General features: G+C 60.1%; 1 protein-coding gene across 11 annotated transcripts in view; it reads left to right on the top strand.

Moving 5' to 3' along the window:
• The window catches only part of PEBP4 (phosphatidylethanolamine binding protein 4), a 79987-nt gene extending 69438 nt beyond the window's left edge, over positions 1-10549 (top strand). For all 11 annotated transcript variants that reach the window (XM_027782239.2, XM_027782237.2, XM_055820411.1 and 8 more), the window contains 3 exons: positions 1766-1811; positions 3254-3370; positions 10108-10549. In XM_027782239.2, coding sequence (XP_027638040.2) covers positions 1766-1811; positions 3254-3370; positions 10108-10199 — 255 coding nt within the window. In that variant the 3' untranslated portion in view covers positions 10200-10549. The remainder of the gene's footprint in view (positions 1-1765; positions 1812-3253; positions 3371-10107) is intronic.
• The last annotated feature ends 6279 nt before the right edge of the window (positions 10550-16828 follow it).

The raw sequence follows: 16828 nt of genomic DNA, 5'->3' as shown, positions 1-16828 counted from the left end.
CTGCATCTCAGGACGAGCAGGCAACCCACATCAGCAGGCAGGAAAACAGGGAGGAGGCCCAGCCTCTCCCGATAAGCCCATGGCAAAGCCAGGAATAGCAGCGAGGTCCCCGCACGGGAGCAGCCCTACCAGGAGCAGAAAAAAGCTTCGGTCCCTGCCTTTGAAGAGCGAGGGCTGGCAGCCAGCCCGGCCGCATGGCGAGCTTGGGGTTTGCTACAAGCTGCCTCTGCCAGTTTGGCCCCGCAGCCCAGAGCGGCACAGCTGGGGGAGCAGGCACAGCTGGAGGGGCTGGGCATGCACGGCTGGGTAGGGCAGATGTGCACATCTGGGTGGAGGAGGCACAGGGATCGTCTGGGCTGAGCGGGCATGCACGTGCGGGTGGGCTGGTGATGCGCAGCTGGATGGAGCGAGCATGGCGTGCACATTTGGGCGGGTTGTGCTCGCACATCTGGGCAGACTCGGCAGGGAGAGAGCAGCCAGTGCAACCCCACGGCCTCGCGTGCCCCCCTGGCACACCCCCGGGTGCTTCTCCCCCCGGCAGCCTGCGTGCTGCCTTCCCCTCCCGCCGTGAGCCAAGGCATTCAAACGTGCCAGTCGCTGCCCGAAATCTTAGTCATCACCTCTCTGTCATCGGGATATTTTCAGCTCTGGCTGCCAAGGTGGCGAGCCAACGTCGGGGAGCTGATAGCCAGGGACCGGAGCGGGCACTCGGCTTGTCAGTGACCTTTGCTGCGCCACAGGCAGCTCGCAGGAGGCTGTCACAGCCGTGACTCAGTGCAAAGCAGGTTGCTTTTTGGAGAAAGCAAAGCTTTGATCCCAAAGAGCCGGGGAACCGACCATGTTCCCTGCGTGCACTTTTGCTTGCAGTTATCTGATACATCTTTTTTTCGGGGTAATAACTCCCAGGGCAGGTTGGGACGGAGGAGCCCTGGCAGCGGCGCATGTGTGGGCAGGACTGGAATAACGGGTGCTGTAGGAGAGGATTTACAAGCGCTGGCGGCGGCATCGGTGGGAGGTGGGGGCCGGCCAGGAATAGCACAGCAGGTCAGGGGTGATGTGGCATGTGCGGGGCCAGGATGCGGCCGAAGCTCCCACCATTGTCGCTTTGCCATTAATCCAGTCCTGGCGGGATGCTCAGCGCTCTCGGCAAAGCCTCCCTCCTCCAGGGAAGCGTCCCAGGCCAGGGATGGAGAGCCAAGCCTGCCGGGTGGTGGGGCTTACTTGCCAGGCAGGAGTTTTGGTTGAGAGCAAATCCACCATGATGGAGCGAAGTTTTGCCGTGGGAACACTGGTGCAAATTGCCACCATCCTCCACTGCTGGCCACTTCCCAGCCGGCACAGTTCACCCTTCCCAAATACCCATGTGCCAGGCAGCACCGAGGCTTGTAACGGGGATAGTGTGGCATTCCCGGTGTGCAACAGCCTGGATCACTGGTCCAGATCACCAGATCACTGATGGTCCCCGTCTGTGGGTGACAGCGTGGTGCCAGCACCTCCTGTGCTCCAGGGCACCATGCCTGGAGCCTGTAAATCCCAAACAACTAAGCAAAGCCCCCAACATGCTCCTTCCCACTCCCCCAGGCCCAGCCATGTCCCCCGGAAAGGTTTGCTCCCTAAAGACCTTTGCAAGGAAAAAAACCCACCCAAAATGTTGGAAAACAAATCACTGGGGAGAAGCGGGTGCAGCTGGGGGGTGTCCATCCCCCCCATGTCTTTCTCCTGAGGGTCCTGGTAGCACCTCACCGCACTTTTCTTGTCCTTTCAGGGTGCAGATCTGCGGACTGGGGACATCCAAGGGCGCGTGCTGACGGGTGAGTGCAGCCCCCGCCGTGGGGAGGGGGTCTCCTGCAGCCCAGGCTGGGAGCTGTGAGGAGGCGGTGGCAGAGCTGGCAGTGCCTGGCAGGGACGAGCACAGCGGGACACGAGGGAGGGACACGAGGGGCTCCCGCAGGGTGCAGCTGGGCGCTGTCTGAAATAGGAGCCACTTTTTCTCTTATTTTTCTAGAGGCAAAAGTGGTTAAAAAACTCCCCAGCAGCTGGATGAGCTCCAAACCAGTGCAAAAAGGGGGCGGAGGGGGGGAAATAACAATCAAAAAGAAAAACACAAGATAAAAGCGGGTGAATCCCAACAACTTCTGTGATGTTGCACGAACAAAGACTTTCAGTTCAGAACAGGCCAGACGCGGCTCATAGAGTTTACACCCCAAGGGAGCGGGGGAGAGGGGCCAGGGGCTCACCCAGCTGCAGGTGAACAAGTCCTGGAGGGGCTTGTCTTGTCCCTCAGCATCACATCCTCCCATCCCCCCCCAAGGGCGAGGACGGCTGCCAGCATCGTGTATTGGGGGTCTCGCCCCAGGGATGTCCCTCTCCCAGGGACGACCAGCCAGTGCTGATGCCCCTGTGCCTCGCACCAGCTGCAGACCCCACGTCTGGGCAGCTGTGCGCTGCTGGCTCCCACTTAGGCTGGGTTAAGGGCATGCATGCATGCATGCAGCACAGCGTGCACCCGGGGATGTGCCCACCTGCGCACTGAACATCTGCAGCAAGGTGAGGAAACAACCCCGGCCATCCAGCATCTGAGAACCCGCTGCTTCGACCGCAAGAGCACCCTCCTCCACCAAAGCTGGGTGCCGGAGGACCTCAATGCCCGGCAGCTGGAGCCCAGCCAGTGATGTGCCAGGCACCCCAGACCCCACGGGGCAGCTGGGAGGGTGAGAGGTGCCACGCACTGGTGGGGTGCTGGGGGTCTCAGGCTTGTCCCCCTCAGCATGGCCATACCCAAGAGAGGCTGCACCCAGCGGAGGGGGGTGGGGAGGGGGCACGGTGGGGATGGTGCAGGGGTGGGGAGGGTGATGGAGGAGAGGAGGAGGCCCTTGGCACGGAGGCAAGGAGCACCCCGGGGCTCTGAAGTTGAAAGAGGAGGAGGAGGAGAGGGCGGTGGCTGGTGCAGTGGGAGGTTGGGGGCAGGTTATTTCAGGAGAGGGAAAACAGGAGCTGGCCCCTGGGCAGAGGGGGGGGGATCCAGGCGGCAATAAGGGAGGGGGCAGGTTTGCTGGGGGCACAGCGGCTGCTCTCGCTGGTGAAACACTGGAGCGGCTGAGCGCTTTCTCCCTCCAGCCCCACGTGTGGTGAGGGGCCTCGGTGCACAGCGCTCCATGGGAGAGCCCATCCCCACCTGGAGCCAGGTGGTGCTTATGGTGGGAAGTGGGTACCACTGGCAGGATGCTCCGTTGTTATCTTTTTGCATCCCTAGCTTACGTCCGGCCCACGCCACCACCCCGCAGCGGGTACCACCGCTACCAGCTCCGCCTGTACGAGCAGCCAGCTCACGAGGCCATCGCCCTGAGCCCCGAGGAGCGGGTCTCACTGGGTAAGCAGCTGCCATGCCGTCGCTCCTGGCCCCACGCCGTGTCCTGAGGGGCTTTCCTGGGGGTACGGATAATTCCATGTGTCTGGACATACCCAAAGTGCCAGGCTGGGGATGCTCGTTTGGTGCGGGGATGCTCATTTGGTGCAAGGATGCTCGTTTGGTGCAAAGGGACTTAAATCCTTACACGGGACATGGCTGGGGCGTTGAGTCATGGAATCATAGAATCGCTCCTCGCAAGGCAGCAGAAACCCTCGGCAAAATGGCTGGTAACGGCCTGGCTAGCGGGATCGGGAGCAGGGAGAGATCTCGTCGGCTGTGAAATTGGGCTGAGTCCTTGCTGGCACATCGCCCCCCCCTCCCCGTGCCACAGGAGTTGCCTCACCGCCACCTCAGAGCATGCAGATAAGGATCAGCCGTGGCGATGGTTTAGCAAAGGGTTGCTCAAACCGGGCTGACACAACTCCCAGCTCCCCTCCGCCCAGCGCCGTGCAGGGACAGGGCTGCTGCCTCCCGAAATGCTGCCCCGGCAAGGATGGAGACAAGCAGCCCAGACCCCCGAGACACGATGGGACCATCTCCGCTGCTTCACCCTGGGGCGAGGGGTAGCCCCGCCGTGGGCAAGGACTCATCCTGCAAAATGCAAAGCGTGGGTCCCTTCCCCGGATGGTGCGGGTGCAGCTGGAGCATGGGGTGCTGCAGCTCACATGGCCTCGACAAGGGAAATTTCAAAACTTTCCCAGCTGGGACCACATGAGCACAGCTCGATTGGCAGGTCAGGTCGGTGCATCTCGTCTGCGCCGGCCTGACTCACCCCTGAGCGGCGTTAACCAACGCTGCAGGTCCCAGGGGAAAGCGAGCAGCAGCAGGGTGGCTCCGGGGTGCTCGCTGTCCCCACACCCCCCATGCAGGGAGAGACCCCAAAGCCACCTGGCACAGGGCTGTGATGCTCATCCCGTGGCCAGAGCGGGCTGCTGCTGCTGCTTCGAGTCTCTCTGCGGGTTATTTCTGCCCTTCGGTTTGCTTTCTGGCTCATTAGCTCTGCTTCTTAATGACATGCATTGAAGCCACCCCCCTGCCAGTGGAGTGGGGCACTTCCCCAGCCCCTTGTCCCCAGAGTGGTCAGAGGAGGGGGGTCCACTGCTGTCACTCGGGGCCACACACCCACATCCCCATTGCAGCATCCCAGGGCTGGGAAGGGAAGCTGGGACACCCACCAAGGAGCTTTTTCTGGATAAATCCTTTTACTAGCAGGGTAAGCAGCTCAAGCCCCCAAATTTAATGGCCAAAAGGGTTCAGCCACCTTACCCACGTGTTCTGTGGAAGATGCCCCCATCCCCCCAGGTGGCTGGGTGCTCCCCACCCCATCTCCATTCCATCCTCAAGTTTCTCAACCCTTCCCAGGCTCCCTGGGAAAGACCCGTTGAAACAGCAGCGGATATCGATGCCTGAGCATTGCAGCTGCGGCTGTCTCGGTGGAGGCTGTTATTTAAGTCGTTGGTTGAAGGTTATTTTTAACCATTTCACTGCTGCATCACAGGCTTGGCCTGTCCAGTGAGCGCGGCCGAATTGAACCACCACCCACTGGCAGCCCATCTCTTTAATTCCCAGGGCAGCTGGCAAGCAGGGCATGAGGCCTGAAAGCAGCCAAAGGGTGAGATTTTGGTGTCTCAAGGGTTTTAAATAAATCCGTTCCCAGGGACCGCAGCGGGATGAACCGAACCACTGACACATCCAGCCTGCAGGGCTGAGCGCTGGGGTCTGGCCCCGTGGTGCAAAGGCAGCGCACGGGGGAGAGGAGCAAACACCTTGGGTGGCACGGGGAAACAAGGAGAGTCTGACCCTGACCCCGGCAGACCATGGGTGAGGAACTCAGCCAGCCCCGCTGCAGCTCTGGCTTGGTCCTCTCCTCCTGCGGTACAAGAGGTGCAGGTTCGCCCAGCGATGCCGCAGCCACAGCTTGCAGCCTTGCTCGAAGGTTTCCCATCTTGCTTGCCTTAAACCAGCCCCTTCTCGCTCCTTTTATTCTGTCCTACACCTGGTGGCAGCGATAGCTCCGTCTCACCGAAGATGGTGGCACCCGATGTCAGCAGGTGCTAACGCCAGAGAGGGAGAGACATCCTGACCTGAGCACCCAGCAGGTGCAGGGAACGGTGCTGGCCCATCCCAGACTCACTCCAGCCGCATCCAGCGCTACATCCCTGTGCTGTGCATCGCCAGCGTTGTGCCATGCATCCATCCCTCTGGCAGCTTGTCCCCGAGCAGAGCCCGCTGCGGGGGACACAGAGCCCCAGCAGAGTGTTTCTCCCACCGCCCAGTTTGCAAGGAAGCCCCCTCCTGGCATGGGCTGCGCTTTGGGGGCAGGACCAGGAAAGCTCCTGGGCAAAGTGGGACCGATCCTGGGGAGGTGGTGTGTGCCAGGCGGGGTGGCAGGAGCCTGGTGGCGGAGCCAAAAGGCTGGAGCCTCCAGAAGAGGGCACTAAACCAGGACCTGCCCAGGCCACCGCGTCCCGGCTCCTTGGAGAGACCCACTCCTTGTGCAGATCCCTGGGAAATTAAAAAAGCGAGGGGCAGGGGCGAGTAATCAAAATAAAACTGTGCTGCATCTCCCCCCAGCACCACCTGTGAGGGAGCGAGGATGGCTCCACGCTGGCTGGTGGCTCCGATGTCCAACCTGTCCTGGCTGGGATGGCACCGATGGGCAGAGGGTCGGATGCTGTGCCCAAGGGCACCCAGGCTGGCAGTGGCAGAGCCAAGGGGGGCTGCAGCACCCCGCTCACATCCCCCCGCCACCGCTCCCCGCAGTGAGCCCAGCGCTGGTGACAATGGTGAATCAGTTGTTTACAGCAGAGGTGTTTCTCCAGGGTGGCTCTTGAGCAAAAAGATTTGTTTCATCAGGGGAAAAGAAAAAAAAAAACACCACCCTGATCCTTCTCCGCGAGTGTTTCTCATCAATCCCTGCACCAGCCGGCTCTCTCGCTGTGCGACCTCAGGCAAATAACTCTCTGGGAGCCTCAGTTTCTCTGCTGGAGTCTGATTCACTCCGCTTTTTGGCTGTGCCACAGCTTTGCAACTGAATTGTCACAGGGCACTGGCTCTGTCCCTGCTTGTGACTGAAGCTGGAGGTTCTTGGGGTGTCCTCGAGGCTGCACGGGCTCTGTCAGGCAGCGCGAAGCCTGTCCTCCCCGCTCGCCCTGCTCCCCTCCCAAGCCAGCAGGGTTACAAGCCGTGTTTGTATTTTGGAGAGATGCAAGATAATAGTTTGTGGTCTGTAAAATGTCAAAGCCACCCGGCGCATCCCGAGGCGTTGGCACCCGCTGCGAGCTCGGGGTCGGGCTCTGCTGCAGCGAGCTGCAGGAAACCCCCTCGGCCGGGGAAATTCGGGTGTCCGGCGAACCCCAGCCATGGCGGGGTGGCACGGAGGTGCCGGGGACCTTTTTGCCCATCTGCAGCCTGAGGGAGGACGGAGACCGTTGGTTTTCCATCTCCTTTCTTTTCTTTGTGGGGGAACTTTAATTAGCACAAGATCTTGAGGCTTAATTGCACTTGCCGGGTGGTGCCGTACCTTCCTCTGTTTCCACCCTGCGTGCCCTGCTGCCGGGTGCCCATCAGCTCCAGTGAGCATGGGGACATGCTCCCCAGCATCCCCAAACCTCCTCCTGACCCCAAAAGCCATTTTACAACTGGGAATGGACTTGTGCATCCCAAAAATGTTGCTGCTGGGAAGCAGTGAGTCCTTTGGGGACCAGAGACCGGGGATGTGCCCAGCCAGCCACCCTCCCCGTGGCTCCATCCTCTGGCTTCGCATCGGGGCCACAGAGCGTTGACTCATGAGCCAACCTTGGGCGCCTCTGATCCACCCAGCTGGAAAATCGGGTTGGACTGGGCCCCAGCGGGGAGGGAAAGGCTGCGGCTCGGATGGGAGGTGGCAAAGGGCTGTGGGGAGCACATAGTCCCAGCCAAAGTCCCCGGGTGTCAGTTAATGGTGACCAAAGCAGCTGGCAGCCTCCCGCCTACCTCCACTGGGACATCATTAATCTTGGCAGAAAAGCATCAGGGCTCCTATCAAGGACAACGGCCCCGCTGATGAGTTTGATAAATTACAGCCAGCGACGTGCCCCCAGCGCTGAAGGGCTGGGGGGAGGCGGGGGTCATTTGTGGGGGGGGGGGGGGGGTCAGGATGCAATGGCAGGGCTGTGAAACAGCCCCGCGCACCCATCACCGGGGGGCCGGAGGGTCCCCAAGCTGGGGGAGCTCAGCAGCTGCCTCGTGCCTCAGTTTCCCCACCTGGTGCTCAGAGATCAGGCGGCTGCTGCACGTGTGGGTGTCAGCGGGCGCTCCTCTTCCTCCGGCGGGTGCTCAGATAAGAGCCAAGCGCGATGATATAATCCTCTGGGAAATGAGCTTGAAAACGGACCAAGCCATGGATGAAACGTCGTATTGTTTTGGTGGGGAGAAGGGATGGCGGCACTCCGACCTCGGCTTCCCGGCCAGCCCCCCACTGCCCTCCCGGCTCCACGGTCCCGGTGACTCACAGTCCCCAAGCCCTGGAGCCGGCCGGTGTGGTGGCAGGATTTGGGATGGCTTGTAGAGGGATGTCACCCTGCGTCGGGGTGCACGGGCGGTGATGCTGGGATGGGGCACCTGCTTTGGGGATGCACCCAAGGGGTTGGATTTGGTGGGGGGGGGGCAGACCCCCAGAGCTGGGGCAGGGGGCATCACCCCCTTTGCCAAACCAGTGGCTGTGCCTGGGGCTTTCCCTGTAGCCAGTCCCCGCTCCCCCAGAGGGACAGGCACAGCCGGTGCGATGGCAGGTAGGAAACTAGGTCAGGAAAAACCCTGACCCACGCGTGGCGGCGGGAGCTGGGCTGGTGCCTGCAGCCCTGCAGCGGCTCTGCCTCTCCCAGCTCCTTTCATCCGCTCCTCTCCGGGGGCTTCACCAACATCAATGACAGCTCCCGGCACCCCTGGGAGTCGGGGGGGGGGGGGGCGCCACGTCTCGCTCTCACCCCAGTCCCACGAGGCACCAGCCGCTCTCCCCCGGGTTTTTCCGAGTGCTTTGAAACCCACCGGATGAAAGGCACCCGCCGAAGGGCTGTGGGTGCAGTGGGAGCATCCCCCCCACGGGACCTCCTCCCCTGGCACCACATTCACTGGGACCCCCGGAGCTGGGGGGTGAGCGGCTGCCCCTCCTTGCCGGGATGTCATTAGGAGATGGATGTGTTCAGGCACATGGAGAGGACCGATACCTGCACAGGGGTGCGCCGGGGCTCGCAGCCATCGCCTGCAAACCCAAAGCCACCTCGAGCTCCTGCATGGGGGCATCTTCCCCCTTGGGCTTGGGCTGTGGTGGTGAACCAGAGCCACTGGAAGTGTGGCTGTGTGCCCCTGCTAGTGGTGACCCCGGTGCAGCACGGGGACTGCCCTTGCCTTCGGCTTGGTTTGGGTCCTCAGCAAGTGGCAGTGATGATGTGGGGACATTTGGGACTGCCTCAGCCACATGCAACAATGCATTTCAACATCCCCTCCCAGCCAGAGTGTCGGGATGCAGCATCCGGCCTGAGCATCCTGGGTACCTCCTTCCCAGGCACTGGAGCATCTCCCCAGCCACATCCCGGGAGGTCACAGGGTGCAGTGCCAGCACCAGGAATATCTGCAGAGACCATCAGGGGCTTTTCAGCTGTGGGGTGACTCACAGCAGGGCCCGACTCGGTGCTGGGGGGCAGGTGGGGGGAGGTGGGCTCTGCCAGCACGCTGAGCCACGCTGAGCCACCACTGTCTGGCGCGGGTGATGCAGCAGCTCGGGTTTTGCTCAGCATTTTTGCAAGAGCAAAGGGGACTGTTTGCTCTGGCTGGGGCTGAGATGCGAAGGCAGATAAGGGCTGCCAGTCTGCAGCGTGACATTAAAGAGAAGTGCCGGGAAGGGGAGAGGAGGGGAGGATGGGTTTCAGATAAACAACGGGCCCCTTTCCCCCACCATGACACTGCGGTCGTGTCCCACCCGTCAGGCAGGGACAGAGGTGGCAGGGTGAGCTGCTCGGCTCCTGTCATTCCCAGGGAAAGGAGGAGGGTGCTCCACCAGCCATGGGCCAGACCCACACTGGACACTGAATCCTGGTGGGGCGCAGGGGGATTTCTGGCCCACAGGGCTGGGCGCAAGGGAATCCCTCCTGCCTGCCACCCTGGAGAGAGTGTCCCTGCCACCTTCAGCATTGGAAAAACCAAGGCTGGTTCCAGCCATGAGATGGTCCCGGACCTCTGGCATTCTCGGATCAGGGCAGGCAATGGAGGAGGGGGGTCAGGGATGAAGACCCCCCCTTGGCTCCAACAGTTTGAGAAGCAGCAGCTCAGTGCATGCAAGCGAGGGAGCCGGGGGATCTCCTACCATCTCCCCACATGTTGCTGGGGGATTTCCAGGCACCCCGGGGTGGGCTCATAGGAAGCTGTGGGAAGGTCTGCTCCAAAGGTCAGCAGGGGCGGAGAGGGGCACGAGAGGAGCTGATGCCATTTACCCCCCTGGGGGATGCTCCCCTCGCTCCCTGCCCGCGGCCCCTGTGGGGCAGAGCCCGGTGCCTCCCCTCCTGCTGCTGTTTGCAGGATGTGGTCTGCGGCGCCTGGGGCAGAGCAACAGCCAGCGCATGGCGTGCAGCGTGCAGCCCCAGCCTGGATCGGGCCCTGGAGCATCCCTGCCTCCCGCAGCCTCCCAGCCCCGGTCAGCCCCTCTCTTCCTCTCTCCCCAGGTGCCTGGGCGATGGAGAACTTTGTGGAGCAGTTTCGGCTGGGCTCTCCGGTGGCCTCAACCCAGTTCCTCACCAAATACCACGAGGATTAGCACCGGCCATCCCCTGCGCAGCTGCCTCCCCTCCCCTGCACCACAGAGCCACCGGACCAGGAGGAAACCCTGGGACTCACCAAGGATGCACCCACCCTTCCACCAGCCCAGATTCAGCAGAAGCCCAGCCCTTCCACTTCCAAACCTGGGAGGGGGTTTCTCCTTCCCTCCGAGGGTAACACCCCGAGCGGTGTCCCAGCTCGCCCTGGGTGTCCCGGGGAGGATGGCATCACCCTTTTCTCCTCTTTCCACCCCGTTTCTGGCCTGACCCCCAGCATGTCCCACCTGCACCTTGGGGATCTTGAGCTTTAGTACCTGCAGCTTTCAGAATAAAGCACGGATGGAGCACACGGGGCTGTGTGAGCTCCTTGCTGGCAGCGTGTGTGGGGTGATGCTGGGCCAGCACTGGGTGTATCTGGTTGCCCTGGGGTCCGCACCAGCTGCATGGGATAGAGCTGACCCCCTGAAGATGGGGTTGGGTTGCCAACATGACCCTCATGGGATGCCAGGCATGGCCCAACGTCCCCCAGGAGCTCTGGCGTGGGAGCAGGACCACAGTGACCAGCCTGGGGGGTCCCTCGGCGGCAGCAGCACGTAGGGTGGCAGCGTGGGAACCAGGCACTGCCCCGGCCTGACTCGATCCCTGCCCTACCTCTGCCCTCGCTCGCTGCCTCAGCCCGCTTCTCTTGGAAAGCAAAACTGAAATTAAAGCCATAAATCAGAAGAGCTCTGCCTACTGGCCACTTAGCTGGACCTCCCCTTTAATTAGCTCTTTAATTAGGCTTTCATCTAAGACTCGGTTTTCTTGGAGGCTTGGATTCACCCGCCTGCAAGTCCTCCTTGCAGCATGTCCATGGTGGCTCCACTGTGACAAAGCTGATTTTGCCCTGCCGATGGCCAGGGCTGCATCCCGGAGCACTTACGGGGAGCAAGACCCCGGGGGGCATTTTGCAGGCAGGGGAAACTGAGGCACGAGGGAACAACTTGCTCATGGCCACGCGGGGAGGTCTAGCATCGTGCTGAGGGGATGGCGATGCTCCTCTTGCTGCATCTCACCCCTGCATCAGTCCCTGGGTCTGTCCCAGAGCAACCTGTTCCTGATGCAGGAGAGAAAACAGGTCTGTGCCATCCTCTTCTTGCTCCCAGCACACGGCTGGCTGCCTTCCCTGGCTTGCTGGCAGCGAGAGCAGCTTTCACTCCCGGCCGGTGGGAGTTACACGTGGCCGGGACTTTCCCTCCCGCAGAAAATGGCTGTTTACCTCGCAGGGGCTGAATCACGTTGGCTGCGTGTCGCGTGGGTCCTGCAAAGCTCTGCCAGCCTCCCCTCCCCATGGGAAGGTGCCGGGGGACGGGCTGCAAGGTGCTAAGGAGGATGCAGGAGCTGGGGGTCCCAGCTGGCCCCAGGCACATGCCGCTGGGTGCAGCTGCAGAACACGGTGGGGAAGGAGAGCAACAAAAAAAGGAAGCTGGGTAACATACCACACACAACCCAGGGAAAAAAATACAAAACACACTGCCTGGCTTGCCATCGGCGCTAAGATTAGCAGCAGAGGAAATGACACTTAGAGATGTCATGGAAGTCAGCTAAAGTTGGATTTCTCCTTCTCTTTTTCTATACTTACCCTCCACAGAGGGTGTAATTGGCCCGTTAGGTTAATGCGGAGGGACTGGTGTAAATGAAAGGTCATGCTTTGTTGACATCCTGCAGTCAAACTATAGTCATCCTTTCCTCCCTGCCTTTAATTCCTTGTGGCTGGTGTGTTTATTTTTGGTGGAACGGGAGAGAAAAGGCAATCGGATGTTTATCCTTCTAGGAAATTATCACCATCGTTCTTGGTTTTAATTTGAGCTGGAGATGAGAGGAGGTAGATGCACGCCGCATCTCCCTGGTGTGAGCCAGGCTTGCCCTTGCTGGGTGCCGCGAGCCCAAACTGGTCCTCTCCGCATTGTGTCGCTGATGGGGATGGGGATGGAGGATGGAGATGGGGATGGGGATGGGGATGGAGATGGAGAATGGAGATGGGGATGGGGATGGAGGATGGAGATGGGGATGGGGATGTGGATGGAGATGGAGAATGGAGATGGGGATGGGGATGGAGAATGGAGATGGGGATGAGGATGGAGATGGGGATGGGGATGGGGATGGAGATGGAGAATGGAGATGGGGATGAGGATGGAGATGGGGATGAGGATGGAGGATGGAGATGGGGATGGGGATGTGGATGGAGATGGAGAATGGAGATGGGGATGAGGATGGAGATGGGGATGGGGACGGAATGGAGATGAGGATGAGGATAGGGATGGAGAATGGACACGGGGATGGGGTTGGGGATGGGGATGGGGATGGAGAATGGAGATGGGGATGAGGATGGAGATGGGGATGAGGATGGAGATGGGGATGGGGACGGAATGGGGATGGGGATGAGGATGGCGATGGAGATGGGGATGGGGATAGGGATGGAGAATGGACATGGTGATGGGGATGGTTCAGAGCAGGAATCTGCCCAGGTGACTGCAGCAGGCACTGTGGTGGGACGATCCTTTGCCAGGATGCAGGATGAGGCACCGCTGGTCTTGCACCAGGCGCCCAGGCACAGACAGGGCTGCAGACACCCAGCGTGGCAGGAGCACCAGCCAGCCCGGAGCCACAAACTCTTCACCTGGATGTACGCAAGGCCTTCACAGCGTGGAAAATATTAATTGTGGTTTTTTGGTTCCACTTTTTGATAATTTAGAAAGAAAGAAAAAAAAAAAAAGGAGGAAGCCACATACAGTCACTTTGTGCTGGTCCCAACCCCTTTATCTCTCCTTCCATTTGCTCACCATCAGTGCAAGAGAGAAAAGAGAAGCTGAGTCTTTGGCTGCCTAAATGTAGAAAGTTTTGCTTCTAAATCAGTTTGTGATGGAAAGGAAATACGTCACATCCCTGGGGAAGTGGCTGGTTTTCAGCAGCCACAACCCCAGCGCCGAGTGCTGCAATGGAACAGCCCAGCACTGAAATAGCTCCACGCTCTGTTATTGTCACCGATACAATATTTTTTTTCTCTGTCTACGTGTGTCATTTTTAGCATCCAGAGGAAGTTTTATTTGTATTTGTTAGCTCGACTTTCCACTGTCGTGGCTTTTTTACTTTTTCATTTGAAGGTCCAGGAAGGGGGGGAGGAGAAAATAGAGCTGGGTGAGCTCAGGTGTGATGGCTCGATGGGGTGTAGTGTGGTACCCATGGCACTGCTGACCTCTCCACCTGCATCTGCTGGGCATCCCGGTGTCTGTCAGCCTTGCAGAGCCCAAGGGAACTGAAACACCACAAGTCCACGGGAGCACATGGTCCCGGTGATCTGGGGGGGCTGAGGCAGGGTGCTGTGCCCCAGGCGTGGCTGCAGGATGGGGCTAGCCCCGCTTTGCTCTCCCCGGGATGGGGATGCGAGGTGGGTTTGGATGCTTTCAGCCCATTCCCAGAGCAAACCCAGCGACTTGATGGGATGCCTGAGGAAGAGGAAGACTTGGAATTTAAAAGAATAACAGGGAGTTTGTGAGAATCCAATGTTCCTGGTGAGCAGCAGCAGCTCCCAGCAGCGCATGGGGGGTGGTGTTCCTTTCCAAAACTGGGCTGGAGGCCAAAAGAAGCCTGGGCTAAACATGATCCCTAAGTCAACAGGGTAATAATTACCTATTTTTAATAATTATTGAAATAATTATTCTAATGAGAAAAAGTCTCAGCTCCTGGCTCAAGGGGAGGCAGCCCTGGGTCCCATCCCCTGATGTAGAGCAGGAGGCATCTCCCCTCTGGTGGGATCACCCCGGGAAAGTGCAGATTTAGGGGTAGGTGATATTAAGGAACAGGGACTGGGGGCCACCCCTTGCATCCCTCCGGCCTCGGTGGAACACGGGGACGAGACGAGGATGGCCCAGCTCACCAGGAGTGAAGCGATGCCAGGCAGCAGCTCCCCCTCGCACAGGCACTTGCACAAGAAGAGATTAGCAGGATCAGCTGATGATGATCTAAGCGCATAACTATATCAACCTGTGAATTAATTAATGATATCTCACACTTCATAATGGCTCTATCTGCAGATCTTATGCACTCCTCAAACATTCAGTGAATTAAGCCTTGCTGCATCCCCCAGGAAATAGGTCAGGATTGTTAATCCCCATGTGCTGGTGGGGACGCCGCGGCACGACGCGGGGATAAACAACGCTGCCCGTTTTGGGTGCCAGCACGGCAGATTTTCCAGGTGAGCTGAGCATCAGCATCCCCGCAGCACTGCGAAGGGACCGGGCTCTGCCGGTGGGATGCTCCAAAGCCCGACGCTGAGCTCCCAGCCCTCAGCCTCGTGCTGTGGCCACACGAAGCCCCCAGCCAGCAGGTCCCCCATGTGCCAATGTTCATGCCTGGGGCTGGGGCTGGCAGTGGGCACACGCACCAGGAGCTGGCTGCTCGGCTTCGCAGGTGGCCACGAGGTGCCAGATGCAGTGGACATCTCCCTGCCGCTCCGTGAGCCGTGCCTCGGCAGCCGGGCGGGCCTGGGAGAGGCAGCCTGGGCTGTGGCAGGAATTTAGGGCTCCTGAAGTAATAGGGGAAGGCAGGCAAGGCAAGGATGGGGCCACGTCCCCACCTCTGTGTGCCGTGCCAGCACCCAGAAAGGGCCAGCAAACAGCAAGGGGCATACAGGCCAGTCCTGGCATGATGGTTTCATTAATTAGCGATAATAATTCATTCTTTTGGGGCCTTCAAAATGCTGCATATCATCAGAGGAGCTTGGCTTGGTGGGACTGTCTGGAAGAGCCCAGTCCCCCTCAATGCCCTCTCAGAGCTTGCTTGGTTTGGGGTCCCGGCCCCCCCATCCTGCTCACTGGGGCTGGCACCATTTGACTGGGCTCTTGCAGCACCCTGGGGTGCAAACGCCGGCTGTTGTTGAGGGCAAGTGGCTGTGCCTGCCTGGCTCTGCCCAGAGACGCTGCCAGACATCCCGGGACACCGCATTCAAGGGATGATGAACAGAGAGAAACCGTGCTGGGGTTTTGTTTCCTCTTTCAGCTCGCTCTCCAGGTCGGTTTGGGCTGGGTTTGTCGGCGTGGAGCTGCGGCAGTGGGAAGCTCACAGCCTCACCCGCTCCACCGGGAGCACGAGCACCTTCAGATGTGGTTTGCCCCAGATGCTCCCCGGTAGGGAAAAAAAAAAAAAGAAGGGTTGTTGATAGGGTGGTCCTGGCCCACCAGCTTTGCTCCTGCCCAGAAGCAGCCGTCACCCTTGGTGCGTGCCTGGGTGCCCAGTGCTGCCCTGTTTACGCCCGGCTCTCTGCAGGGTGAGGCAGATGCCTCTCGGGGTTTGCATCCAGAGGTGTGGTGGAAGGTGCTGGATGGCTGTGCGGCTCTGCCAGCCTCCCCTGCCTGCACCACGGGGCAGAGGACGGTCTCACCCCACAGCCCCCGGCCGGCTTGTCCTCACTTGTCGGTAGCAACTCTCTTCCCATTCCCTCCTCGAAGCCCTGCAGGTCCTCGGCTAACCTCAGATTTCCTCATTGCTAGGAAATGGCTAATTCCCCCCGGGCTGGTTTCAATGGCTGTGCAGATCCCTCGCCTTTGGCCTCTCACCAGTTTCTCCTTCAGTGGTTAAAGCCCAGCGCCGCAGCCCTGGGGAGCAGCGCTTTCCCAGGCTGCACAGCCTTCGCATTTCGCTAGCCAGGAGGACATCCATCCCTCCCCTCGCACGGCATCCTGAAACGGATACCCCAATGCTGCCAGGCGCCGGATTTGCCCCCTGCTCCGGCTTCCCAGCCCCTGTGCTGCGGCCACGCAAGGTTGAGCCTCTTCTCTGGCATCGCCATGGGATGGGGCAGACTGGGAGAGGCTCTTCCATGCTTCGGCGCTGGCTGTGCCACGAGCTTCTCTGCCATTAGGGAACCGCTCACGTCTCCAGAGTTGTGTGTCATGGCACAGTTCTCAGAGCTGAAACGCAAGCATCCATTTCCTCTTTTGTTTCTTGGTTTCAAGTTAAAAAAAGCCTTCGTAGTATCTCGCTGCAAACCCCTCACTGGGGCCACAGCACTGCCCGGTCACTCCAGGGTTCCTGGCCGGGACCAGGCTGCCACGGTTCGTGCTTGTCCCATAACATCAGCCCTGGTGCTGCAGCCCCGTCCATGCCAGCTCTGTGTCCCCATCTCTGCGAGTGGTCCTCTGGCTGGAAAACCCGTTGTTCCCAGCGGTGCTGCTCCCTCGGGACAGCTTTTTTGCTCTGGACCTACTATTTTGTTTTCCTGCTAATCACACTGTCTCCTTATCTCTGGGTCACACTGCGCCAGCCGCCACTGCTATTGTTCCCCTGCTTCGGGCTGGATAATAACAGGAAAGACCTCCAGGCTCACAAACTGAAACCTTCTCGGACTTAGATGACCCAGAGGTTCCCAGCTCCCCGGCACATACGGCAGCGTGCCCCTCGCCACCGCAAGCTGGAGCCACCCACCGACCCCAGGCCCCGAGAGCAGTGGAAAATTATGGGATGCTCTTCGGGGTGGCAGAGCGCAGCCAGCACATCCTTGCTGCCGCAGCACCGGGGTGATGTGGGGAAGGGGACAGCAGCGGTGGGGGGTCCAGGGGGTGCTGGCAGGGCCTCCCCCCACAGCAGCCTC

Source organism: Falco peregrinus, chromosome 17 (assembly GCF_023634155.1).
Source record: "Falco peregrinus isolate bFalPer1 chromosome 17, bFalPer1.pri, whole genome shotgun sequence".
Classification (NCBI taxonomy): Eukaryota; Metazoa; Chordata; class Aves; order Falconiformes; family Falconidae; genus Falco; species Falco peregrinus.
The sequence above is the reverse complement of the archived record's forward strand: the minus strand, read 5'-3'. Positions and strand labels throughout refer to the sequence as shown.